This window comes from Thermobia domestica, chromosome 6 (assembly GCF_964235325.1).
Source record: "Thermobia domestica chromosome 6, izTheDome1.hap1.1, whole genome shotgun sequence".
NCBI lineage: Eukaryota > Metazoa > Arthropoda > Insecta > Zygentoma > Lepismatidae > Thermobia > Thermobia domestica.
Window position 1 is genome coordinate 184,378,893 of NC_137459.1, and position 27,769 is coordinate 184,406,661.

The 27,769-nt window shown below is 35.2% G+C and overlaps 1 protein-coding gene across 3 annotated transcripts in view; it reads right to left on the reverse strand.

The window, feature by feature from the left end:
* LOC145688354 (uncharacterized) overlaps window positions 1-27,769 on the reverse strand; it is a 316,110-nt gene that overhangs the window by 33,629 nt on the left and 254,712 nt on the right. For all 3 annotated transcript variants that reach the window (XM_081762498.1, XM_081762499.1, XM_081762500.1), the window contains exon 2: window positions 24,594-26,523. In XM_081762498.1, coding sequence (XP_081618624.1) covers window positions 24,594-26,523 — 1,930 coding nt within the window. The remainder of the gene's footprint in view (window positions 1-24,593; window positions 26,524-27,769) is intronic.

Here is a 27,769-nt window from a genome sequence, read left to right on the forward strand (position 1 = left end):
GTAAAACACTGAGTAGAAAAGGTAGAGAAGTAGTGAGCACAGCAAACTTAAGGAAATCAATTATTACTCAGCTAAAGACTGACGAACGTAAGAAAATTAATTACCCTTGTTGAATTACTATAACCATAATTCACCAACGATAATACACAAAATTTCCTAGTTTCACATATGCAATATACCTATTAAAGCAGTTGTATAATAAAATCGACAGAAACTCTTGCAGGTGTGGTTGATTCATGCTATAATATAGAATTTACCTGTAAGGTAAAACAAGTAGTTAAGTGCAAATCTAAGCTACAGATTAGCAATCCAAGTTCAACGCTCCACCTAGAATAATTACTGACAAACATACTGTCTTAAAATCGTAAAATGGAATGAAACATTACAAAGTAATAGTTTCAATCGCTATAAATCATAGTGACATACAGTAGCTGACAGATCAAGATAATAAAAGATAGTCCTTGGCACACTCTTAATGTTTTTCTAATGAAAGTTTGTTTGTAGTGGTTCTTACAGTGCCACATACACATAATAAAGCCAAACAAAATGCTTTGGCAGTCTTAAATATTGTTCATTGTATACTTTAAATACCACATAATTTCCTATAAAGAAACGGTAACTAGAGTTTATTGTTATTATTAGCCAACAACAAATTGGCTTTCTAAACTTTGAACTTATATTTTGCATTTTCCTTCATAACCACAGTACATCTATTATGGGAATACTCAGATGAATACGAAAAAGAAAACATAAACAAAATAGATTTTAGTGGTTACAAAACACAAACTTTCTCAATCTTTTGCCTTGACTTCTGATTGGAAGACGTATGTCGTTAATTGCAGAATCCAGGAGAGCTTTTGCAGCTGCAGAATTAGGTAAAATTGAGGTTATAACATATTATACAATTTTACAACATGTAAATAAGACTAAAAAATAGAAATAGAAATCTGGGATGATCAATGGTTACACGGTCACAAATCTTCATGACACAGCATGCTAATGAACGATACGTTATAGATCTCCTGCATTATTTTCTTAACATTCCCATGCACGAATGCTGAATCACACTAATATTATAAGAATCGATCATCATTTTATTATATTTTGTTCTATAAACGTCTAGTAACAATTCAGTCACAGAAGTGGGCACATGCACTTGCCGGATTTGGAAATACAGTAAATTAGAAAACACTAGTTGACAGATACCTATGCAACTAATAGCGAAAAGGGATTGCATTTCCAGAAGATATTCTTTTCTTTCCTAAACACTACATACGAGATAGCACACACAAATCATGCCGTTCTCAGGATTCAAGAATAATGACAATGCAGCCCACTGACAACAACAAACATGCATTATGGTGCAAGTAAGTTTTCGAATACAGAAGAATGGATGTCAAATGCGTTCTTGTATTTCAAAGGATTTTAAAGAAATAATTGAGAAGAACTTGTCATGTATCTCGCAGAAATACTTCCTTCAAACAACCATGCAGAACAATGATACTGATAGCGTTTGCGTCCTACCTTCACGCGAACTTTCCAGCCAGTACAAATACTAGTTCTTCAGACTTTATTATATGTACAAGACATTTACGTGTATGCATTAATTAAGAACATATCAGGAACCATCTTGTTTTCTTTGATGGATTAAATCCTATTCTGTTTTCTGTCACAAACAACAAAAACCTTCGTAAGTATCTTCTTTAATTACGAAAGCCATTCACGAAAAACAACATGCCTTCACGAATTCTTTCATACCACATCAATGTCTTAACGCGCTTAAACTGTTCAAGCTTCACGACCGTTTATCACCCTGTTTTATTTATTTATTTTAGTGTTCATTCTCACAGCACATCTCTTGTGTAAGGAACCACAGTACAGTTGTCTGGCTCAAAGTCTGCAGTATATAGCTCAAGGAATGAATAGTTCAAACACTTCCATTAGTTGTCTTCCCCCACTTCGTTCGCCAACCTGTAGATAAATGTCATGGAATTGTTAGAGCAAAGCGCTTTTAACAGACGTAAAACCCAAAATCTAATTATTTTCGCTATGTTTAAACACACCAAGTTCTAATCTAAATTCTACTAAAGAGTTCTTGGCGAGGATTTTGAAGAAAATAACAAACCACGGCCAGAAATATGATTATAAACGTAAGAATTGGTTGTTTTGGAAACAAAACACACATTATTTGGCAGCGTCATAATGTAAACGAAAATATAGAGATTAGTTTTCAAAGGAAATCCTATTCAAATTCACTTCACAAAAAGTGGAATTATATTCCTTGTTTCATATCAATAATCAATATTATTTATCAATAATAATAGAATGGTACCCACTTCACTCTTTGCCTGATTTTTTTTTATAATTAATGTTTTTTTTTATTTGAACTAAATTTCCATTAGAGACTGCACTTTTCCATAGTTATTAAAGGAACGCTATTTTGCATTTCTTGATTGAATGTAATGTATTACTTCTATCTCTCCTCGGAAGGCAAAATTTCAGATTGAGAGAGGAAAGAAGATGATGTAGGGGAACATTTTCAACCCATACTAACTTCTTCAGTTTCTATACAAATAACAGCTAATAACTGCCATTACTTAAGGCAGCCAAGACGATCGTGTATCTTTTGCATTACAACGAATTTTAATTGTTTAATGGGAAACTGTGATGGTGATATAATATGAAAATATTTAAGAAAGTGTATACTTCATTTGACAACTATGATGGGAAATTTGGAATACTGGAAGATTCTCATAAGATGACCGACGAGTTTTATACTTACATTTGCAGTCTACAAGTTTGACTTAGATGTTATTACTACTGGAAACAAGTGAGAAGTATATTTACAAAATACATTTGATTATAATAATTGTAAGAAGAATATTGCACAATTACGGACACATGAACAGTTTGAACTTATAGGCAGAATTTGTAAATAGCATATGCTTTGAAAAAATGTGTTATGCATTTCATCATCATAATTTTGTAAATAACACAACACTTATTGCAGTTGCCTATTCTGCATATAATTATCACACAATATTAGAAAAACGATTAGTTTCCTTTCCTAAAATTTACAAAGTCTAAGAAAAGTATTTAAAGCAACATTTTACGAGTTAACAACGGTAGATAAGAAACAGCTAGTTTCTAAAGATGTTTAATCATTCTACAGGCCTGTATGTAATAGTTGCAGTAATACCGGTTGACCTAAAAACATAATCTTCACAGAAGCTATACAACATCAATTTGAATATTTACGTACATCAAAGCAATTTCAGAATAACTACTCCAGAATGAAGCATAAATTTATATGTTACGTTACGCATTATCGAATTTAATAGACCAGTGGTTCTTAAAATGTTTTTTCAGAGTCCAATGGGCTAGGGATCAACCCAGGTATTCACAATGTATTTTCAACTTACATAGAAGATAATATAAAATACTACTTTCTTCGTTTCTGAAAATGGATATTGGAAATCAGTAATCGAAGTTTTATTTCTCGCAATTAGTGTAATGTAGGAGACTAACAGCAGAGAATGGTGTTTACGGTATTTCATTATTTAATCAATAATATCTGCAGCTCATTTGTATGACGATACTTCTTAGAATGTCTTATTTAACCAATAATTTTGGGATTATTTACAACAATGATTTTTTATTTTAGTCTATTATGTAATTCAGAAATGCGAAGTTCTTAGTTTACTTTACTTTGCAACTTTTAAGATTAGTTGGAAATGTAAGATTCTTTGTAATTATTCATTATTTGTTGTATATCATAACATAAAGGAATTAAATTTACATTAAATTCATTAAATTACTTCTATTACAATTTTGACTACATATCTGCGATTTCAATCGTCCATTAACCCGGCGGCACTGGCGTCAAGTCTCACAGACCCGTGCCACCTGTTTTTGTAGCCTGTTACTAGTAGCTGGGCGTTGGTTCTGATTGGGGTTCAAATTAAAAAGTTTATTTTACAATTGACACTTCTCAACATGATTTACTACCTTGTGACAACATATTGAAATTTTGAACTTTTTACTAAATAATAATTGTAATTCTACTACATTTTTCATAACTCTTCAATTTCTCCAGATACACTAAAATGTAACATTTGTATTGAAATTCGCAATATACCTGTTTAATATGTTTAACACAAAATAAAATTATCAAAAAATAAATAAACAAACAAAAATTATTACGTAAAGATTTAAAATTTACCAAATGGATCTGTGAGACTAGGCGCCAGTACTCAAGTCACATTAACAGGCACCTGTGCCACCGGATTAAAATGGATACACAAAATAGGTCTTCAACAGCAGAGGGTCTTCATTATATGGAAGTTTGAGAGCTATAACACTATAGACGATATGTTTTTCGTAAAAAGTGAAAAAGTCTTAAAAAAAAAGTTTAACCAAATCTCTAAAACTAAACAAATACGATAACGTTAAAAGTTATATTATCACAGAAACATTTCTATATATGTTTTCAAATACTTTATTTACAGTTATTCTATTATGAATCAATTTATATGAGTTATTTTTACAAATTATAGCGAGAAGTTTATATGTTGCAAATATCTTAAACTGACACACGATCAAACTGATTTTGAGGTACATGAAACAATTTTCTTCATTATGCACTTCCATCATGGTTGGTTTCTTCAAGATTCTTTATTATTATTATTATTATTATTATTATTATTATTATTATTATTATTATTATTATTATTATTTCATAAACTACTTAAATATGAATAGAAGAAAATTTCAAACAATGACCTATGCTTATGTGGCTACTCAAACAGGAAGCTATAACATTAATTCAAATTTAATAACAATTTAAAGATTATATAAAATTTCTCAGATCGATTTGCATATATTATCAAATTATCATTAAATTTATAGTAACAACATTCACTATAGAGTAACAGCATAAACTACATGTCTTGTAAATTATTATTCATATTTCGCGAAAAATTATATCAGAAAGAATTCTTAATGTAAAGGGAGAGTTGTGTTTGTGCTTCCTCGACTGGTGAAAAGCTTTCGACCGAGTCAATTGGACGAAACTTCTGAAAATACTTAAAGAAATCGGAGTCAACTGGAGAGATCGACGACTCATTCAAAACCTGCATACAGAACAACAAGTGAAGCTGCGCTTGAATCAAGGAGAAACCAATAGTGTGGAGATTGGAAGAGGAGTCAGACAAGGATGTAGTTTGTCGCCCCAATTATTCAACATTTACAGTGAATGTTTAATGAAGGAAGCATTAATGGGAATTGGAATTTCAAGATTGGAGGGCAGATCATTAACAAGATCAGGTATGCAGATTATACGGTTATAATAGCTAAAACCGAAGGAGGACTACATGAGATGATTGACAAAATAGTTGACACTGGAAAACTGTATGAAATGGAAATTAACATCGAAAAGTCGAAAGTCATGAGAATATCCCGTGGAAACACGCCCTTACGAATCAGAGTAGAACAAAGAGAACTTGAAGAGGTCGATAATTTCAGGTATCTGGGAAGTATTTTGACGAGAGACGCTCATTGCACCAAAGAAATCAGGTCAAGAATTGCCATAGCTAAAGAAGCATTCAAAAAGAAAAGATCACTCTTAACTAGCAGGCTCAATATTGGACTTAAGAAGAAGTTGGTCAAGTGCTATATATGGAGCATTGGACTGTATGGTTCAGAGACTTGGACATTACGTAAGTTAGAGAGGAAATATTTGGAGAGCTTCGAAATGTGGTGTTGGAGGAAGATGGAGAAGATAAAATGAACAGAGAGAGCAACAAACGAAGATGTTTTAAAACGGATAGAAGAAAAGACAACACGTCTAGCCACCATCCTTCGTAGAAAGACCAATTGGATTGAACACATCTTGAGAAGAAATTGTCTTCTTCACACCGCCATGGAAGGAAAGATGGAAGGGAAGTGAGGAATAGGAAGAATAACACAGCTGATGGATGATTTGAAAGATAGGAGAAAGTATTGGGAGTTAAAAGAGGAAGCTGAAGATCGACAAAAGTGGAAGAAACATTTCCAGGCCAAAATCTAAAATTGAAAAAAAAAAAATCCTCATTAGTCTGAGGACCTGCCGAAAGTCAGAATACTTAATAATAATAATTTCGCGAAAATAAGGGAGAATCTGGTTGCATCAATTTAGTCCAGCCGACAAGTACATTTGGAGGGTTGAGTGCCAGAGTCGCCTAAGCGCCAAAATAGACATTTCTCAGTTAGGTCTACGAACCGCTCCTAGATGACATTTTTTACCCAAGGAGACATTAATCTATCAGGAAACATGGCTCAATCAGTGCTGGGAGGGTAGTATTTGTTACGCTGTTAAAAATTATGAAAAAAAAAAAGGACTGGAAAATATAAACGTAGCACACAGGCAACTCTAAAACTAACTTTTCATTGTACCTTGCGAAAGGTCATAAACACTTTCTTTTTGAATATTTTTTGTATAAATCTACGCACTAGTTAAAAATCAAAGTTTTGAAGCTTCCAAACGTTATGCTAACTCCAAGGGCCTTGGCTAATTCCGGGAGGCTAGGAAGACTACAGTTTTTGACGTTAGTTTTTTCACTAAAACTCTTTACCCTCAATTCCCGTCAAACAATGTTTTTTACGTTTTTTTCTTTCTTGTAGAGCATTAAATGTGCTACAATTTTTATGCTGTAATATTTTAAAGTTAAGCCTATTAGGTCTTGAAATACGAAAGAAAAAATGCTAAATTATCCCTAAGAACACCAAGGAGGGGCCTCGGAAGCCCACAAATTATTTTTGATACATTTTGTAACATTTCTTATTCCATAAAAAATCTTAAAAACATGATATTGTCAAGTTTGACCCCATTCATCATAAAACATAATTGCTTACTTTTTAGTGTTTAGTTTCTTCTATTTATAAATAAAAAATGATGTGGGCCTCAGAGCTTCCCCCTCAGCGACCCCGAAAACTATAGATTCGACACTAATATCGATCATTTCCGATCATTTTTAATGTCTATCCTCTCCCCCACCTTTAAGTTACAATGTCAGAATGATAAAACCCAAGAAAAAAAATCTCAAGTTTAAACTTCATCTAGGTTGTAAATTTGATCGAAATCGGTCCGATGGTGCGAGAATTAAGTTTCATTTATAATTCCCCCTCCTTCCCTTCCCCAAAGCTCTACCGTCAAAGTGAATAGCTAGAAACACTTCCAAGCCAGAAACGCTTCTACTGCAAAAAAAAAAAAAAAAAAAAAAAAAAAAAAAATGATCGAGATCGATCGGGTGGTTCAAGAGATTAAGAGTCACAAACATAGTCACTTTCAATTTTTATAATATAGACTAGCCTTTGGCTAGCTGGGGGCTCCGCCCTCAGTCCCCCGCGTTTGCTCGGCCTACGGCTTCGGCTTCGCATCTCTTATGTATCAGCCTTTGCATTAAGAGTGAATTTTGTGCATTTGCTCTTTAATTACATTTCCTGAATTTGGCACAGCTGAGGGCTTAGATACCCTGGCTCTCACGTTTACTCGGCCTACGACCTCGCACCTCTTAAATCCGCAATTCTACCAAATTTCAAGTTTTTTTTTTTATTTCAACTATCTAAAAGATAATATTTTCTATCCCAAGAAAACGCCCATTTAAATAACATGGGAATTTCTTCATCCCCCCTTTAGATCCCTTAAAAACTAAAAACATTCACTTTTGGCAATTTCCTGTAGGTTAGTCTCGGAAAGCTACAATCATGCTAAATTTCAACTTTCCACGTCAACCGGAAGTACCCCTTTAATTTATGTCAGCTCATGTAGTTTCAAATATAGTTAAGATATAAAGAAAGAGGGAGAAAATCAAGTTTCAAAAGTGATTGGAAAGAACTATGCTGCTGCACCTCTGGTGTTATCAAGTATTTTCAATCATAGAATCTACAAGCAGCAGCCTGCAACATTGACTGAAGACGCATATTTTATAGGAAATTGTCAGTTCGTTATTCTGTGACTGACTGTGACTGTATGTGGGAATCTACAGCAGCATTGAAACAATGGCAAATCCAGCTCTTCGCCAAAGTTCAACTGAGAAAGAACTTAAAGAACTTTTAAATGGATTTGACATAGGTAGTGAGCTCGAATATAGCAAGGTGGAAATAACTCTGTCCGAGTTTGATGCAGAAAAACAGTGATTTGAACCTTTCATTTGATAATACCAATGGAACAAGTGGAAACACGGGTACGTTTCTTCCAATGAATGCGTTGTAATATTAATAATGTTGTAGTGGTGTTAGTTTACAAAAGTCACAGCTTGTTTGCTTACGTTTTACATGTTCACTCCATCAAAAATCTGACGTTGTGCTACTAGAAAAATTGTAACTTTTGTTGTGTTTGCAATACTGCTTATCTGGTGACATCCCTTATAGTGTCCGATGAACGTCCCTCACACTGCCTATCTTTTCGTGCAAACAAAATTTGAACGAATTTCGCCATTCCAAGGATAATCGGTATGAAATTATAAAATATTAATCCTGAATTCATTGGAATACTGAATTCATTGGAATACTGAAGTATACCCCACTATTCCCCATTTTACCAAACTTTACTGCACCACCACCAAAATGCTTTTAGACGCATCCTTTGTACACACACTGCACAGTACTAAGTTGCTGTGATAGATTTTCTATACAAACAAATAAAATAAATAGGTCATAGTTACTAACATAAATAAAAAATGGTAACTTAAACAATTACAAACATATAGTTGGCAACAGTCTACTTAGAAACCTAGTAATAATAGAGAATAAAATTATATGATGGTCTTAGATATCCCAAGTTCATATCAGACAAGATAAATTACTTTTCGTCAGAAATAATGATTTTTATGTTGTGGGCCTTATAGCCTCCCCCCCTACACCCGTTGGTGTTCCATGTAACCCAAAAATACTTTGGTGTTCCTAGGGTTAAGATTTCCTAAACTCAAGGAAAAAACAAGCATTATTTTTGCATTTTACGATTGTTTCACAAAATTCCTCCATTTTCTGGTAATGCGCAGAAAATGAAAGAAAAAATCAGTCTTGATCTTTTGTATCCATATGACATATCAACATAATAACTTTCTGCAACAGAAGAAAATTCTTACATACTTTCATTCTCTTGAGAGAAAATTGAATTTATAGTTTTTCTCAACCTGACCAAATAACTGTCCTAGAGAAAGCAGATATTCTTTATTTTGCATCATAGGTGTCTATAATTTTCATCACTTCATCGATACTTGTAGCCGAATTCTATCTCCCTTTTCCCACTTGAAGACATTGGGTAAAACGTGTAAATACACCTTAGGTGGTACTATGCATTAAATACAACTAAATCTATTTCAAAATGCTCCAATTGAGTAACACGGTCTTTCAGTTTGTTTCCCATCCCTTCCAACACTATGCAGGGTGTTTCAAAACAACGCGAAAACCTTTGGGAGATGATTCCTGACACCAAGATAAGGCAAAAAGCATAGACCAACCTGGGTACACAAATGCTTCCTTTCGGAGTTATAGGCTGCCGAAAATACGAAAAAAAACTTAAGAGGTCCATAACTTCGAAACTATGGGACCTACCGTAGTCGGATCAAGATCTCACTTGGGAACTAATATGTGCCCTATCCAAAAAAGTACATATTTCAGAACCCTGAGGTATTCACGCAACAATTTTTAAGAGGGAGTTTGGCTACGGATATTTAATGTGAAGCACTCACAGCTACCTCCATAAAAATTGTTACAGAAGTACTGAAGGATTCTGAAACTTGGACATTTGAATAGGGCACATACTAGTTCTTAAGTGAAGTCTTGGCCCGACTATGCTAGGTCCCATAGTTTTGGAGTTATATGCCTTTAAAGTTCACTTTTTCATGTTATTGGCAGCCTATAACTCGGAAAAGAAGCATTTGTGCACCTAGGTTGGTCTTTACTTTTTGTCTTATCTTAGTGTCAGGAATCACATCCCGAACGTTGTCAGTGTTGTTTTGAAACACCCTGTATATCTGTTGTCAAAATCGTTTGTGCTATATAATTTTTTCATCACTTTGCATATAATTCTACGCCTGCCGACAGGCAATTTTACGTTTTTTTTTTTAAATTATTGAATAATCTCCTTTTCGCAGAAAGAATATTTACTGTTGAAGTCAAAATTTAAAATTTGTGATGTAACTGGTTTAGGAGGGAGGGGGGTTAGGAGCGCTCCTCCTCGACGAAAATGAGTCAGAATCAATTTTAGACTTCCAAACTGTGCTCTGTATAAAGTCGGAAGTCTTATAAAACGGCTATGTGCGTCCATCCGTCTGTCGGCAAGTATCAGATCAAAAACGGTAAGGGGCCGCGGTGGCTCAGTGGTAGAGTGTTCACCTCTGGTGCTAGGGGTCCCGGGTTCGATCCCAGCCCCGCCAAGTGAACTTTGTGATGGACAAACACCGTGTGCGTGGGTTTTCTCGGGGTTCTCCCGTTTCCTCCCACTTTCTCCATTCCACCATTTAATTCATTACTCATCATCACCGTCTCCTTTAGCCTAACCGGCATATATTCTAACCGTGGGACGTAAAACTCAAAGACTTCATTTCAAAAACGGTAAGACATATCGAGATGCGTTTCTTCGCAATCGATTCAGCGTTCTTCCCTAACCACCTATTCAACGAGAACGGTTCAAATTAGCCATTTCCAGTTTCAACGTTTATCACCATAGAACGAAGAGGGTAACATATAACGATTATATATATATATATGCAAAAGATTCAGTGCCTTAAGGCTACATACCATGACTATCCGCAACAATATAGCAAAGAAGAAGTGGTTCAAATTTACTATTCCAGTTTCAATACTGTTTTCCATCGAGGGAGAAACGATAAAATATATCCTGTTGCAGTTTTTTTTTTCAATCGATTCAGCATTCTAAAAATAGGTTCCATCTTCTTTCCTAACTCTCTATTCAAACTAGAAGTGGTTCTAATTAGTCACATCCGATTTCAACATTTACCGCCATTGAACAAAAATGATAATTTGATAGTGACAAATACATTTCTACAATCGATTCAACGTCTCAAGATTATAAATCATCACAATCCTCAGGACTCTACCGAAAAACAGGGACTGATTGAAATTTAGTACTACTTGAGTAGTAGGCCCCCGCGTATATGCAACTGAGTCAGCAAAATTTTTGTGACGTCATAGGTCAAAGGTCAATGACCTTGGCCCGGGGGCAATGACCTAGGGGTACCTAGGACCACCCCCTCTAAATTTTGGCAGGGGTACCTTGGCCCACCCCCTAAATTTTGGCAGGGGTGCCTAGGACCACCCCCCTTAAATTTTGGAAATTGCCAAATCTAAAAATTTGGTATGGTAGCCTAGGACCATAGTATGTACCTCTATCAGTATTGGGTGTCTATGTCGTTCCCTCTCATGGGTAAAAAATTGCCAAAAATTCAAATTTCGGAGGTTTTTGACCTAATTTATCCCCTTGGATGAGGTGTTATTACCCTATATAGTTATATGGGCGTATACAGGGGTTCATTACCTTTCATAAGACATGGGTATATTAATGCACCCCTTGAAATTTTTGGGAGGGGTACCTTGGCCCACCCCTTCAATTTTGGAAATTGACCAATTTCAACATTGGGTATTATAGTACAGGACCCTAATATGTATTATGATAAATTTGGGTGGTCCACCTCGTTCCCTTTTAGGGGTACAAAATTGCCAAAACTATAAACGTAAGCAATACGTTGTACCACGTGTTTGGTTTTCGACCTAATTTATCTCCTTGGATGAGGTCCTATTACCTTATATGATTATATGGTCATGTATAGGGGTCCATTCCCTATCATAAGACATAGGTACATTTGTGCACCCCGGGGGGGTACCTTGGCCCACCCCTTTAATTTTGGAAATTGCCCAATTTAAACATTTGGTATTATAGTATAGGACACTAATATAGATCACTATAAATTTGGGTGGTCCACCTCGTTCCCTTTTAGGGGTACAAAATTGCCAAAATTTTAGTACAACCACGTGTTTGGTACATTTTATCCCCCTTTGATGAGGTTCTATTACCTTATATGGTTATATGGTCATGTATAGGGGTTCATTATCTATCATAAGACATAGGTACATTGGTGCACCCCGGGAGGGGTACCTTGGCCCACCCCTTAAATTTTGGAAATTGCCCAATTTAAACATTTGGTATTATAGTACAGGTCCTCAATATGTATCATGATAAATTTGGATGGTCTACATCGTTCCCTTTTAGGGGTACAAAAATTGCCAAAATATAAACGCTGTACCACGTGTTTGTTTTTTTGGTACATTTTTATCCCCCTTTGATGAGGTCCTATTATCTTATATGATTATATGGTCATGTATAGGGGTCCATTACCTTTCATAAGATATGGGTATATTTGTGCACCCCGGGAGGGGTACTTTGGCCCACCCTTAAATTTTGGAAATTGCCCAATTTAAACATTTGGTATTATAGTACCGGATCCTAACATGTATTATGATAAATTTGGATGGTCCACCTCGTTTCCTTCTAGGGGTACAAAATTGTCAAAATATAAACGTAAGCAATACGTTGTACCACGTGTTTGGTCTTTTGGCCCAATTTATCCTCTTGGATGAGGTTCTATTACCTTATATGGTTATATGGTTATGTATAGGGGTCTATTCCCTATCATAAGACATAGGTACATTTGTGCACTCCTTTAAAAATTTGGGAGGGGTACTTTGGCCCACCCCTTAAATTTTAGAAATTGCTCATTTTATATATTTGGTATTATAGTACTGGACCCTAACATGTATTATGATAAATTTGGGTGGTCCACCTCGTTCCCTTTTAGGGGTACAAATTGCCAAAATATAAACGTAAGCAATACGTTGTACCACGTGTTTGGTTTGACCTAAGTTATCCCCTTGGATGAGGTTCTATTACCTTTATGGTTATATGGTTATGTATAGGGGTCTATTCCCTATCATAAGACATAGGTACATTTGTACACTCCTTTAAAAATTTGGGAGGGGTACTTTGGCCCACCCCTTTAATTTTGGAAATTGCCCCTTTTACATGTTTGGTATTATAGTATAGAACCCTAATATATATTACTATAAATTTGGGTGGTTCACCACGTTTCCTTTGATGGGTACGAAATTGCCAAATTTTAGTACAACCACGTGTTTGGTTTTGGCTCAATTTATCCCCTTGGATGAGGTTCTATTACCTTATATGGTTATATGATCATGTATAGGGGCCCATTCCATATCCCCTTAAATTTTGGAAATTTTCCAATTTAAGCATTCGGTATCATAGTACATGACCTCAACATGTATCATGATAAATTTGGGTGGTCCATCTTGTTCCCTTTCATGGGTAAAAATTACTAAAATATAAACATAAGCAATATGTTGTACCATGCGTTTGGTTTTTGGCCCAATTTCTTCCCTTTGATGGGGTTCTATTACCTTATATGGTTATATGGTCATGTATATGGGTTCATTTCCTATCATAAGACATGGGTACATTGACGCACCCCTTGAAAAATTTGGGAGGGGTATCTTGGCTCATCCACTCGGTTTTAGAAATTGTTTTAATATAAGCATTTGGTATCATAGTACAGGACTTCAATATGTACCACTATAAATTTGGATGGTCCACATCGTTCCCTTTTATGGGTAAAGAACTACCAAAAATCGAATTTCGGAGGTTATTGACACCTATTTAGCACGTTATATGGTTTATTACCTTTATATGTTTATGTTCCCTTTTAAATTTGGGAATTATCAAATAACAAAATTCGGTAAACGTTTTCTAGGACCCATTGGTGTTCCTCTTATGGCCAAATATTCAAAATTTAAATGTTATTGACCGGCTTTATTATTGAATAAGTACAGGATTTATTACTTTTTTCATAAGACACAGGTGTATTTGTGTACCAATCTTAAATTTTGGGAGGGGGTACATTTCTTATTGTCATATCAATAATTGGTAATTGTTCTTTGGGTAAATCATTGTGATCACGTGATCAGTTATTGACCTATGATGGGATTAGGAGTCCAGGACATTGGTACATTGAAACTTTGTAGGATAATTTGAGAATGCGTCATTGGTATTGATTATTACAGCCAAATATAAACGTAAGCAAGACGTTGTACCACGTGATTGACCTTGATGAGGTAGTGTACAGGGATACATAGCTAACCTTATTGAAACTTATGACTCATAGTCTTAAGGGAATACATGCTACAACACTGGCAAAGTTATTGTTGATGCAATTTGATTGGCTGATCACTATCTTTCGTGCAATCTGATTGGTTGATCACTATCTTTCGTGCAATCTGATTGGTTGATGATTTTCAAATCTTTGCTGTATTCAGTTTTAAGTTTTGTTTAACATTTAAAAATCTTGGTTTCGTTCAACATTTTGCACTCACTGATAAATATGATCAAAACCGTTTATTTGTTAATCGAATAGTTAAAAACCGGATAAAGTTTGACGGTTAACCGTGAAACGTAAATTTTTTTTAGTTTGAAATTTTTTTGCTTGAAATTTTTTGTTTGAAAATTTTTTCGTTTCCAAATTTTTTTGTTTCAAAATTTTGTTTGAGATTTTTTCGTTTGAAATTTTTGTTTGAAATTTTTTTCGTTTGAAATTTTTTGTTTGAAAATTTTTGTTCGAAAATTTTGTTTAAATTTTTTTGTTTAAAATTTTTCGTTTCCAAATTTTTTGTTTCAAAATTTTGTTTGAAATGTTTTTCGCTTCAAAATTTTGTTTGAATTTCTTTTTGGTTTGAAATTTTTTGTTTGAAATTTTTGTTTCAAAGTTTGAGTTGACATTTTTAAAAGTTTGTGCACTTATTAGTAAAGAACCGGAACTGTTTAGAACAAAAACCTTTGACAACATTGTGGTGCAATAGTAAACGTCAGAACCTGGGGTTGTACTTGAAATGAAAAAACACAATTCATTGAAATGGATCATTTTATTACACTCCACATACATCCATACCAGATAGTGGTTCTGGATATTGTCGATACAATGTATTTTGAACTTCTTGCACTAGTTTGTCTTTAGCATATAATTTTAATTCCAGTTGCAGTCTTTTAAGGTCTAATGCAATATCAATTGGTGGAAACTCAATGTCCATTTGATCACAAATAAACTGTTTATCAATACAGGTATGCACTAGCCGGAACTGTTTAGAACAAAAACATCTGGCAACGTTGTGGTGCAATAGTACACGCCAGAACATGATAACGCAACGTCATCACTTTTGCATCATACATAAGTATCGTTCGAGTTAGTATTCATGATAACGTCATCATGGCTACTTGTCTGCAGTTTCTAAACACGCGTGATGTGATGAAATCATTTACCAAGATTACTGATTTACAACAGAATGTACCTTATAGAATCTTAGCTAGGCAAATGATCCCTACAAAGTTTGGATTAAGAATCGTAGTGAAGCTTGAAAATGATAAGAAAATAATTTTACCAGCAAGATATTTACCCATGGAAGCATCAAAACAAGAAGAAGTGCTGCGTTTCTTAAATACTGGATCTGTATCTTTATGTTATAAAAGACTCTTGGGTCGAAGTCATCAATTTGAATTTAGTACACAGCCAGATTCGTCAGCCATTGTGATGAAATCATGAATCAGCACATTTCTTTCCAATGACGTCAGCTGTAGTTGTATGAATGTGGTTGGTCGGCATGACGTCAGCAACTGTGATGAAATCATGAATTCAAACGTCAGCACATTCCTTACCAATGACGTCAGCAATAACTATAAACCAGCAAATACAGTGTCATCCCACGAAATCATTTGAGCAAGTGCTTTTCAGGAGGAAAGATGTGTACTTCTAACGATAAAGAGTTCATCTTCGCAAGCTATTATCCAATATATTTCAAACAAAACATGTGATGATTGGTATCAGTGCTAGAACATTTGAACCTGTGATTCGATTGGGCAAAACAGAACAATTTGGTGTACAACTGACCTGTGAAGAATGGCACGAATCGACCAAATGAACGATTATTTTCATGATGAGATAAATGTGACCATAGTCAAATCATTAGGCTCAAATCATGAAGTGGTGCTGCGTACAGTCCTCGAAGAGAAGATGGTGCTGTTACGTAAAAAGAGTACATTCCATGTCCCTCGCAACATGGTGTATCTAACACAAACTGAATGGAACAAATTCATCAGCGTATTTCAGTGTGTTAAACATGCAGTGGAAGTGTGTAACAAAACAAGTATATTCCTGAAAAAGTACTATTTTGAAAAATGTGTTATGCATATTGTACAACATGTATCTAGATATTGTGATGGTTGTCAACATCGTTCGTGGGTGCATACCTGTATTGATAAACAGTATATTTGTGATCAAATGGACATTGAGTTTCCACCAATTGATATTGCATTAGACCTTAAAAGACTGCAACTGGAATTAAAATTATATGCTAAAGACAAACTAGTGCAAGAAGTTCAAAATACATTGTATCGACAATATCCAGAACCACTATCTGGTATGGATGTATGTGGAGTGTAATAAAATGATCCATTTCAATGAATTGTGTTTTTTCATTTCAAGTACAACCCCAGGTTCTAACGTGTACTATTGCACCACAATGTTGTCAAAGGTTTTTGTTCTAAACAGTTCCGGTTCTTTACTAATAAGTGCACAAACTTTTAAAAATGTCAACTCAAACTTTGAAACAAAAATTTCAAACAAAAATCTTTGAAACAAAATTTTGAAACGAAAAAAAAATTCAAACAAAAAATTTCAAACCAAAAAAAAATTCAAACAAAATTTTGAAGCGAAAAACATTTCAAACAAAATTTTGAAACAAAAAATTTGGAAACGAAAAATTTTAAACAAAAAATTTTAAACAAAATTTTCGAACAAAAATTTTCAAACAAAAAATTTCAAACGAAAAAAATTTCAAACAAAAATTTCAAACGAAAAAATCTCAAACAAAATTTTGAAACAAAAAAATTTGGAAACGAAAAAATTTTCAAACAAAAAATTTCAAGCAAAAAAAATTTCAAACTAAAAAAAAATTTTACGTTTCACGGTTGACCGTCAAACTTTATCCGGTTTTTAACTATTCGATTAACAAATAAACGGTTTTGATCATATTTATCAGTGAGTGCAAAATGTTGAACGAAACCAAGATTTTTAAATGTTAAACAAAACTTAAAACTGAATACAGCAAAGATTTGAAAATCATCAACCAATCAGATTGCACGAAAGATAGTGATCAACCAATCAGATTGCACGAAAGATAGTGATCAGCCAATCAAATTGCATCAACAATAACTTTGCCAGTGTTGTAGCATGTATTCCCTTAAGACTATGGGTCATAAGTTTCAATAAGGTTAGCTATGTATCCCTGTACACTACCTCATCAAGGTCAATCACGTGGTACAACGTCTTGCTTACGTTTATATTTGGCTGTAATAATCAATACCAATGACGCATTCTCAAATTATCCTACAAAGTTTCAATGTACCAATGTCCTGGACTCCTAATCCCATCATAGGTCAATAACTGATCACGTGATCACAATGATTTACCCAAAGAACAATTACCAATTATTGATATGACAATAAGAAATGTACCCCCTCCCAAAATTTAAGATTGGTACACAAATACACCTGTGTCTTATGAAAAAAGTAATAAATCCTGTACTTATTCAATAATAAAGCCGGTCAATAACATTTAAATTTTGAATATTTGGCCATAAGAGGAACACCAATGGGTCCTAGAAAACGTTTACTGAATTTTGTTATTTGATAATTCCCAAATTTAAAAGGGAACATAAACATATAAAGGTAATAAACCATATAACGTGCTAAATAGGTGTCAATAACCTCCGAAATTCGATTTTTGGTAGTTCTTTACCCATAAAAGGGAACGATGTGGACCATCCAAATTTATAGTGGTACATATTGAAGTCCTGTACTATGATACCAAATGCTTATATTAAAACAATTTCTAAAACCGAGTGGATGAGCCAAGATACCCCTCCCAAATTTTTCAAGGGGTGCGTCAATGTACCCATGTCTTATGATAGGAAATGAACCCATATACATGACCATATAACCATATAAGGTAATAGAACCCCATCAAAGGGAAGAAATTGGGCCAAAAACCAAACGCATGGTACAACATATTGCTTATGTTTATATTTTAGTAATTTTTACCCATGAAAGGGAACAAGATGGACCACCCAAATTTATCATGATACATGTTGAGGTCATGTACTATGATACCGAATGCTTAAATTGGAAAATTTCCAAAATTTAAGGGGATATGGAATGGGCCCCTATACATGATCATATAACCATATAAGGTAATAGAACCTCATCCAAGGGGATAAATTGAGCCAAAACCAAACACGTGGTTGTACTAAAATTTGGCAATTTCGTACCCATCAAAGGAAACGTGGTGAACCACCCAAATTTATAGTAATATATATTAGGGTTCTATACTATAATACCAAACATGTAAAAGGGGCAATTTCCAAAATTAAAGGGGTGGGCCAAAGTACCCCTCCCAAATTTTTAAAGGAGTGTACAAATGTACCTATGTCTTATGATAGGGAATAGACCCCTATACATAACCATATAACCATATAAGGTAATAGAACCTCATCCAAGGGGATAACTTAGGTCAAACCAAACACGTGGTACAACGTATTGCTTACGTTTATATTTTGGCAATTTGTACCCCTAAAAGGGAACGAGGTGGACCACCCAAATTTATCATAATACATGTTAGGGTCCAGTACTATAATACCAAATATATAAAATGAGCAATTTCTAAAATTTAAGGGGTGGGCCAAAGTACCCCTCCCAAATTTTTAAAGGAGTGCACAAATGTACCTATGTCTTATGATAGGGAATAGACCCCTATACATAACCATATAACCATATAAGGTAATAGAACCTCATCCAAGAGGATAAATTGGGCCAAAAGACCAAACACGTGGTACAACGTATTGCTTACGTTTATATTTTGACAATTTTGTACCCCTAGAAGGAAACGAGGTGGACCATCCAAATTTATCATAATACATGTTAGGATCCGGTACTATAATACCAAATGTTTAAATTGGGCAATTTCCAAAATTTAAGGGTGGGCCAAAGTACCCCTCCCGGGGTGCACAAATATACCCATATCTTATGAAAGGTAATGGACCCCTATACATGACCATATAATCATATAAGATAATAGGACCTCATCAAAGGGGGATAAAAATGTACCAAAAAAACAAACACGTGGTACAGCGTTTATATTTTGGCAATTTTTGTACCCCTAAAAGGGAACGATGTAGACCATCCAAATTTATCATGATACATATTGAGGACCTGTACTATAATACCAACTGTTTAAATTGGGCAATTTCCAAAATTTAAGGGGTGGGCCAAGGTACCCCTCCCGGGGTGCACCAATGTACCTATGTCTTATGATAGATAATGAACCCCTATACATGACCATATAACCATATAAGGTAATAGAACCTCATCAAAGGGGGATAAAATGTACCAAACACGTGGTTGTACTAAAATTTTGGCAATTTTGTACCCCTAAAAGGGAACGAGGTGGACCACCCAAATTTATAGTGATCTATATTAGTGTCCTATACTATAATACCAAATGTTTAAATTGGGCAATTTCCAAAATTAAAGGGGTGGGCCAAGGTACCCCCCCCGGGGTGCACAAATGTACCTGTGTCTTATGATAGGGAATGGACCCCTATACATGACCATATAATCATATAAGGTAATAGGACCTCATCCAAGGAGATAAATTAGGTCGAAAACCAAACACGTGGTACAACGTATTGCTTACGTTTATAGTTTTGGCAATTTTGTACCCCTAAAAGGGAACGAGGTGGACCACCCAAATTTATCATAATACATATTAGGGTCCTGTACTATAATACCCAATGTTGAAATTGGTCAATTTCCAAAATTGAAGGGGTGGGCCAAGGTACCCCTCCCAAAAATTTCAAGGGGTGCATTAATATACCCATGTCTTATGAAAGGTAATGAACCCCTGTATACGCCCATATAACTATATAGGGTAATAACACCTCATCCAAGGGGATAAATTAGGTCAAAAACCTCCGAAATTTGAATTTTTGGCAATTTTTTACCCATGAAAGGGAACGACATAGACACCCAATACTGATAGAGGTACATACTATGGTCCTAGGCTACCATACCAAATTTTTAGATTTGGCAATTTCCAAAATTTAAGGGGGGTGGTCCTAGGCACCCCTGCCAAAATTTAGGGGGTGGGCCAAGGTACCCCTGCCAAAATTTAGAGGGGGTGGTCCTAGGTACCCCTAGGTCATTGCCCCCGGGCCAAGGTCATTGACCTTTGACCTATGACGTCACAAAAATTTTGCTGACTCAGTTGCATATACGCGGGGGCCTACTACTACTTGCGGTTTCAATTCTGATTTCCATACAGCATAAACGGTAAGAGTAGCGTTTTCTTTCAATCAATTTAGCGTCCCTAGAATAAGTTTCACCCTATATTAACTCTCTATTCAAACTGCAACTGGATCAAATTAACAATTTTAGATTCCAACATTTACCGTCGTAGAGTAGAAACGGTAATAGAGATTTCTACAATCGATTCAATATCTCAAGATAATGAATTATCGTAGCCCGCAGAACTCTACCGAAACAGAAAGCGATTGAAACTTACTAGCATTTTCGGTATTAATACTGATTTCCATACAACGAAAAGTAAATGAAACCGAGATGTGGATTTTTCAATCGATTCAGCTTCTCATTAATTGGTTTCATTTCCTCCGTTAACCCTCTACGCAAACCTAAAGTGGTTCAAATTAACAACCATCTGTTTCAATTGTGATTTCCATAGAAAAATGGGGATCTAAGTGATTATCGTTCCACAGTGTGAAACTAAGACTTCCAAACTATGCGAATTCAATGTTTATATTTGGAGTAGCGCATCTTTAAGTTCTGGTTGCAATAAAGTAATAAGGTCAATGATAGAACCTGTTCGTTGGACACTGAATCCATATCAGAAAGTCATTACTCGCTATACCTTTTTGTCCTATGACGATAAAGGTTGAAATCAGAAATCGTGTATTTCAACCATTTCCAGTTTCAAGAGAGGGCCAAGGGAGGAGACAGAACCTATGCTCGGGACGATGAATCGATTGGAAAGAAAAATGAAAGAAAAATGAAAGAAAAATAAATAAATAAAACAATACACTTCTCGATATCTCGTACAGTTTTTACTCTATGAAAATCTGAAACCAGAAGTACTAGTAAATTCAACATATTTCGGGTTTGATATAGTGTTGCGGGTTGTGATTATATGTACAGGGTGTTTCAAAACAACACCGACAACATTTGGGAGGTGATTTCTAACACCAAGATGAAACAAAAAGTATAGACCAACCTCGGTGCAAAAATCCGTCATTTCTGAGTTATAAGCTGTCTAAAACACGAAAAAATGAACTTTAAAGGTCCAAAGCTAAAGAACTATGGAACCTGCCGTAGTAGGGTCAAGATTTCACTTAGGAAGTAACATGTGCGCTATCCAAAAATACATGTTTCAGAATCCTAAGGTACTCACGCAACAACTTCTATAAAGGGAGTTTGGAGTGAGTACTATATAATTTGAAGTACTCACCAACTATACCTACAAAAAATTGTTGTGGAAGTATCATAGGATTGTGAAACATGGATATTTGGATAGGGCATATAATGTTTCCTAAGCTAAGTATTGACCAGACCGCATAGGTCCCATAGTATTGGAGCTATGGACCTTTAAAGTTCATTTTCTCATGTTTTTGGCATCCTATAACTCCGAAATGACGGATTTCTGCATCCAGGTTGGTCTATGGTTTTCGTCTTACCTTGGTGTCAGGAATCGCCTTCCAAACGCTGTCGGTGTTCTTTCGAGCGGTGGTATATACACTTACGACGCTCTATGGATTACAAAAATCATTTGGCGATAGCTATTCTATTACTATGGTGATAAATTTTGAAACCAGAAATGGCTAATTTGAAATCCTTCCGGTTGAACAGATCTTTATCGAAAAAACATGGGAAGATCAAAAATTAGAAGGCCATATTTTTGGAAATGTTACATCTAAAATATTATAATACAGAAAGGGAGACTAATGTTTAAGTAATTTAATAATGTAGGTGCCAATAGTGTAAGCCATGCATCAACAGAAAAAAAAAACATTCAAATATGCTTCATTACGACGTTATTGTACGTAAGAAAACAAAGGACGTTGAGTTTAGCTCCGTATGTATGCAGTGTAGATTTGTACCCATACAATATCTAATAATAATGCCTGCCCCAGCGCCTTCGGCGTCCTAACCTTTAGTGCTACTTGTCTACCTACACTTGTTATCGCTTCTCCGAATCCGCACTTGTTGCTGTGTTATGAAACTGATCCCCCTGTGCAAGTACATCTAGTAAAAGTGAACAGTAGACACTGGAATAATAGTTTTTTTTATAACATATCGGTTAGCACCAATATTTTAAATATGTTCGGAATTTTTGGACAAGCGCCAAGGAAATAATTCTAGAGTGCATTAGGATGTCATTTATAGCAAGAAACATAATACTAAATGGTTTATTTAGTGCTTTTCCTTATTCTTAATTTGTGCCAAAATGTATCATATTGCTCCTTCGACATTATAACTTCGAGTACCATTATGACTTGCATTCATAACCATGGAAACGTACACTTTGTTTGAATTTAGTGGCGTTTAGAATATCGTTGTTATATACGACTGAGTGTACACTATTCGGTGTGTTTTGAACGTCATAGTAATAGTTAAAAAGGATTCCGTATCTTTTCTCTATTTTATTGTCCGGATTTTGAACTGAGAGAACGCAAGGAAGAATGAAACTTCGATGTTACATTGTGTCTGTAATACTTTGTTTTTACATGTCATTCAAATTTTTGTTAATCAACTTTCGGAAAGAGGCCACAGCTACGATAAGAAATTGTGATAAAAGAGTTTATAAAATACGAACGAATCAAGTTAGAATTACCAATATTCTTAGAAAAATATTTAGTACAATTTTCGTTTGTATCACAAAGGATGTTTCCCGTGTTTGTACAATTTTCGGGTTCTCACACTGCAGTGTCAGCAATGCTGCTGTAAGCGACTTAGTCAATGCAAGAGCAAGAGCTCCAGGTCAACGTTAATTCCACTGCCGCTCACAATAGTACCTAATTTAATGTATCCTTCTATATACTTATACATTTAAATTGAATTAGTAGAAAAATATACTCTTTATGTTAAATCTTAAAGGATAAACGTCAGGATAAACAAGTCAGGATAAACGCTACAGCTAGCGGGAGAATATATGTTTAAAGTTTTATCAGTGGAATGATTTCTATTTGAGCTTTCATCCTATGTTGATATTTTGAAGCAAACATATACATATCAAACCAGGATGAATAGAACGAACCTGTCTCCCTGGCTTAGCGTACATCTAAGATATACAAAATTTAAAATTAAAAGTTAGCAATATTGAGACATAATTTTTAAAATTATTATCACATGTAACACAGAGTCAAGGATAATCGTTGCCAATGCCTATAGTTTCAATACTGGCCGTGTACATTCCTGAAACCAGGGGAAGGATGTTCTCTAGCAAATGATTTCCAATCAAAAAGTTCCCAAAGCAATACTTTAACGTCTGTTACAAATAAATCTTATCGTTAAAAGAAGACTGCTGTTGTTATATAAATTTGTGATGTTAAATCACTAATTTTATTTATGAAAGTTAAATAGTACCTTCTCTACATGCTCAATGAAGTTATTAAAACTGACATAAAAATGTAAAATTTGATTATCAATATTCTAGGTCAAAAAGGAAAAAAAAAAAAGAAGTTCCCACAAAAAACTTACAATTTAAGCGATTTCAGAATAATAGCATAATAATTACTAAGAAACAATGATCATGTCTACCAAATATGACTTTACACTTCATATTTGTCAACTTTACTTTCGTTTACTTCGAGTTCATTTCAAATAATATATTCTCATTCAGTTCTGGAGAATATTTAAATTTTGTGCAATAATTATTTCTAATAAATAAGGAACCGTAGGATCTGTGAAATATTAAGTGAATAGTTTCGGATTAAGAACATTCAGATTATTCGATATGAATGAATGTGCAACTCTCTCCGGATTATACTAATATTCAATAAACAAAACGTTCACTATGTAGAATAGCATACATATCATTTACAACTACCGGCAATAGCTTTCTTATTAGTATCAAAAGCTGCCTGGAATAACATTTTATTTCATTTTTTCTTTCTAAATATAGACCTGTGTATTTTCAACCACAGCTTATCTTCTGCCCTGGAACTCTGAAGCATCCCAAGACTGAAAACTTAATTGACGATCTTGGCTTTCAAAAGACTACTGTACCAAAAAACGCTTTTCCTTTTATATATGCAGTGTGCCCCTCCCCTTACTTTAATCTTTGTTAAAATGTTACAGTTGTGAATTAACGTTAATTAGTGAAGAATATATAAAAGAATGCACTCACCTCGAAGTTTTTTCACACGTGCTACACTGCTTCGTCTGTATTTGTCTTCTATCATAGTTACATAACTACACGGAAGTTCGTCTTGTTCTACTTCTTGGTAATCGGCTCGACCATAAAGAAGCGTATCTATTTCCTCTTCTAGCATTGGTTCATCAGGAGAGATTGGAGTCTTCCCCGACAAGGAAACAGAAGTGTTTGAGATATTTTTCTTCGGAGAAGCAACTGAGAGTTCCATCTTAGTCCCAAATCTACTTGCAAAACCTTTTTGGTACCCAGGTGAACTTTTACCGCTTCCATTACTGGCGCTACTATAGCACGGACTTTGTGTTCTGGAACTAGGATAACTAGCTCTTCCGTAAACAGGAGGACTGTCTGTCCGACCAGAGAGAGACGTTCCGAGTCCTCGAGTTGAATAAGCAACTCCTGTTAACGGACTAAGGCTTCGCCTTTGAGATAATGGACTTGAGCCGGGTCCTCCAGGGCTTGCTGAACGGTATCCCGAAGATGATCTTTTCGGTGAACTTGGACTACTACCTGTGCGAGAGCTGGCACTAGCACTTCGTGGTCTAAAACCTGCCTCTAAGGGACTTTTGGATCTCTGACGAGGTGAACCTAATGGACTTTGAAACGGGCGGGAAGTTGGAGAGCTTGGATTTCTTGGAGAGACAAAACCTACACTTGGCGCGTCTTGGTTACTTGCCCTACAAGGACTTCTTGTTCGAGGGGAATATCGACTTGGACTACGATTTCTGGGGCTAAGAGGAAGACTTCGTCTTCCACCTCGGTTACTCTCTGCAACTCTTTCATATCGCTGCATAGCACTCAAAATAGATTGACGCAGGTACATAAGGTGATCCAAATCAACATCGTAATAAGAAGTGTCCCCTAGGCTTCCACTTCTTCTTGCACCATCCACCATAGAGGTAGACGAGAATAAGGTAGCCCTTTGGTATTGTGGATGAGAATTCCTATTCATTACTTTGGTCCCCATAGGGATTCGAGGCTTTTGGTTCAAATTTCCCTGACTGCCTTGACTAGCAACAGAACCACATTTACTCCCGCTTAATCCTGCAGCATCACTACTATAATATGTTCCGTCAGACAGTTCAGGAGTAGGACAAGAGCTTTTATAGCCTGAATCGATGGAATTGGAGCCTGCATATCCTATTGAATCTTTGTCAATATCGCTACTGGCATAAAATCTTGCCGACAACCCTTGTCCACCGTAATACGGAGTATGCCCCGGTAGTTCGCTATAATCATCGGATTCACATAAGTCTTGAATGGCACTTATTGTCTCCAAAAGGGGATTGACTACGTCCAATCTCTTGCGAGTTCTTCTATAACGGGTTCTATGATGAGGTTTTCTATAAACAAGGCTGAGATCATCTTTCGAACTTCCTAGTCTAGAACCACTTGCTCCCCGAACATTTCCACTGAAGTCACTTTTATCAACTCCAAGCTTCAATTCTCTTCGTTTATCACTTCTTTCTGTTAGTCCCATATCAAACTGAAACTCAACCTTCGGTTGAGCTAGTTTAGATGTTGGAACCGCTGAAGTGACAACTCCTGCCATGGTAGACCGAGTTCTACCATCAGATTCTAAATCAAGAGCACCAATTCCGGAAGCGCTTGATACACTTTCGCTAGATGTAACACTTGATGCACCAATTACACCACTATAACTTGTTCCACTTATTGTTGCCCTCCGGTTTACTTGACTCGGTCTGACCTGAGAGCGAGAACTCTCAAGTTCCACGAAGACATCGCGCCTGGTATCCGAGCCAGATGCAGTCGATGTTGGGATAGTGTCAGGGTCAAGAGGTTTCCCGTTTCCAAAACTTGTATGGTTGTCGATGAATTCCTCAAAGGTGGCGTACATATGCCATATCTGCCGTGTAAAGTCATCCCCTTGCACTGACAGCTCAGCCTGGAAAACAAAAGAACTTAAGTTATAGATAACAATACAATAAGTAATAGTTACATTTCATACATTTTCAGTTTCTGCATTCACTCACATTGCATGAAAATAATTTAATAACATACTACATAGTACTTAATTAATAACGAAAGATATCATATATATATTGGCTTGGAGAAAGAGAATGGTAAGAATCATTTACTAATTTTCGAGTAAACTGAGAAAAGAAAGTTCAAATTTCCATGCAATGCAATCGAACGACAAATGCTAAACAAGATCCTCTGTCGTATGCAAATACATTCCAAAGTTAAACTATCTACATACTGTTTTGTGACCGTATCTCAACCCATTACAGATTTTAACTCAATTTCTTTGGAAGTGGCGCTTCCCATTCTGTTTCTCCGAGCCCCTCATATATATAATGTAATGGAAGTAAGAAATTTGCAGTTTTCTTGAGCTTCGTTCACGGAGATATCTGAATCTTATTAATATCATTTTATACTAAATTTTCTGATTTGAATTTATTGGTACTTAAATACTTATTTGCATTATAGATAGGTATATGGATCTTTAGGTAAATGCAGGACTACCTACTTTACCCGTGGAATTGGAAAGATCAAATATTAAGAAGAGGAAAAACAAATGCAAGTAGAGAAGACTTAAAGCTTATTGACTATTGTAGATCACTGTATATAACAAATAGGCAGAATATCTGACAATGCAAAATGAAATCTAAAAATATATATCACAATTTATTTCTGAACTCGAGTTCTAACTTGACTATTGAGACATTCTCTGAAGTTTTAGAGTATTATTTATGTACAGTCTTGTTTTTTTTAAAAAAAAAAAAAAAAAAAAAAAAAAACTGGCCATTCACCTCTCTTTGTAATATCCTGCTATCTTACCGTTGCAATTAAATAAGACAAATGTGGGTTTTCTTTGGTCAATTGATATATTTATTTAGTGTAAAAGTACTATAATTTTCGAGTACAGTCGCCTAAAAATGTTATTGCAAGATAGGTGGCCAAGATTTTGTGAACAGGATTGTAGATATAAAATTGAAAAAAGAATAAAGAAAATCAAGACAGGCACAATCAAGAAAACTTGCAAAACTTCAAAAAAAATGTATAGAATCCTGAACACGAAATAATGTAGAAGCTGTACAAGGACGTTAAAATGGAAACAAAAAAAATTACATAGTGTAACCTGAAAGAAAAATTGTGGGGCAAGACTTCAAACTGTGTAATGTTCATTG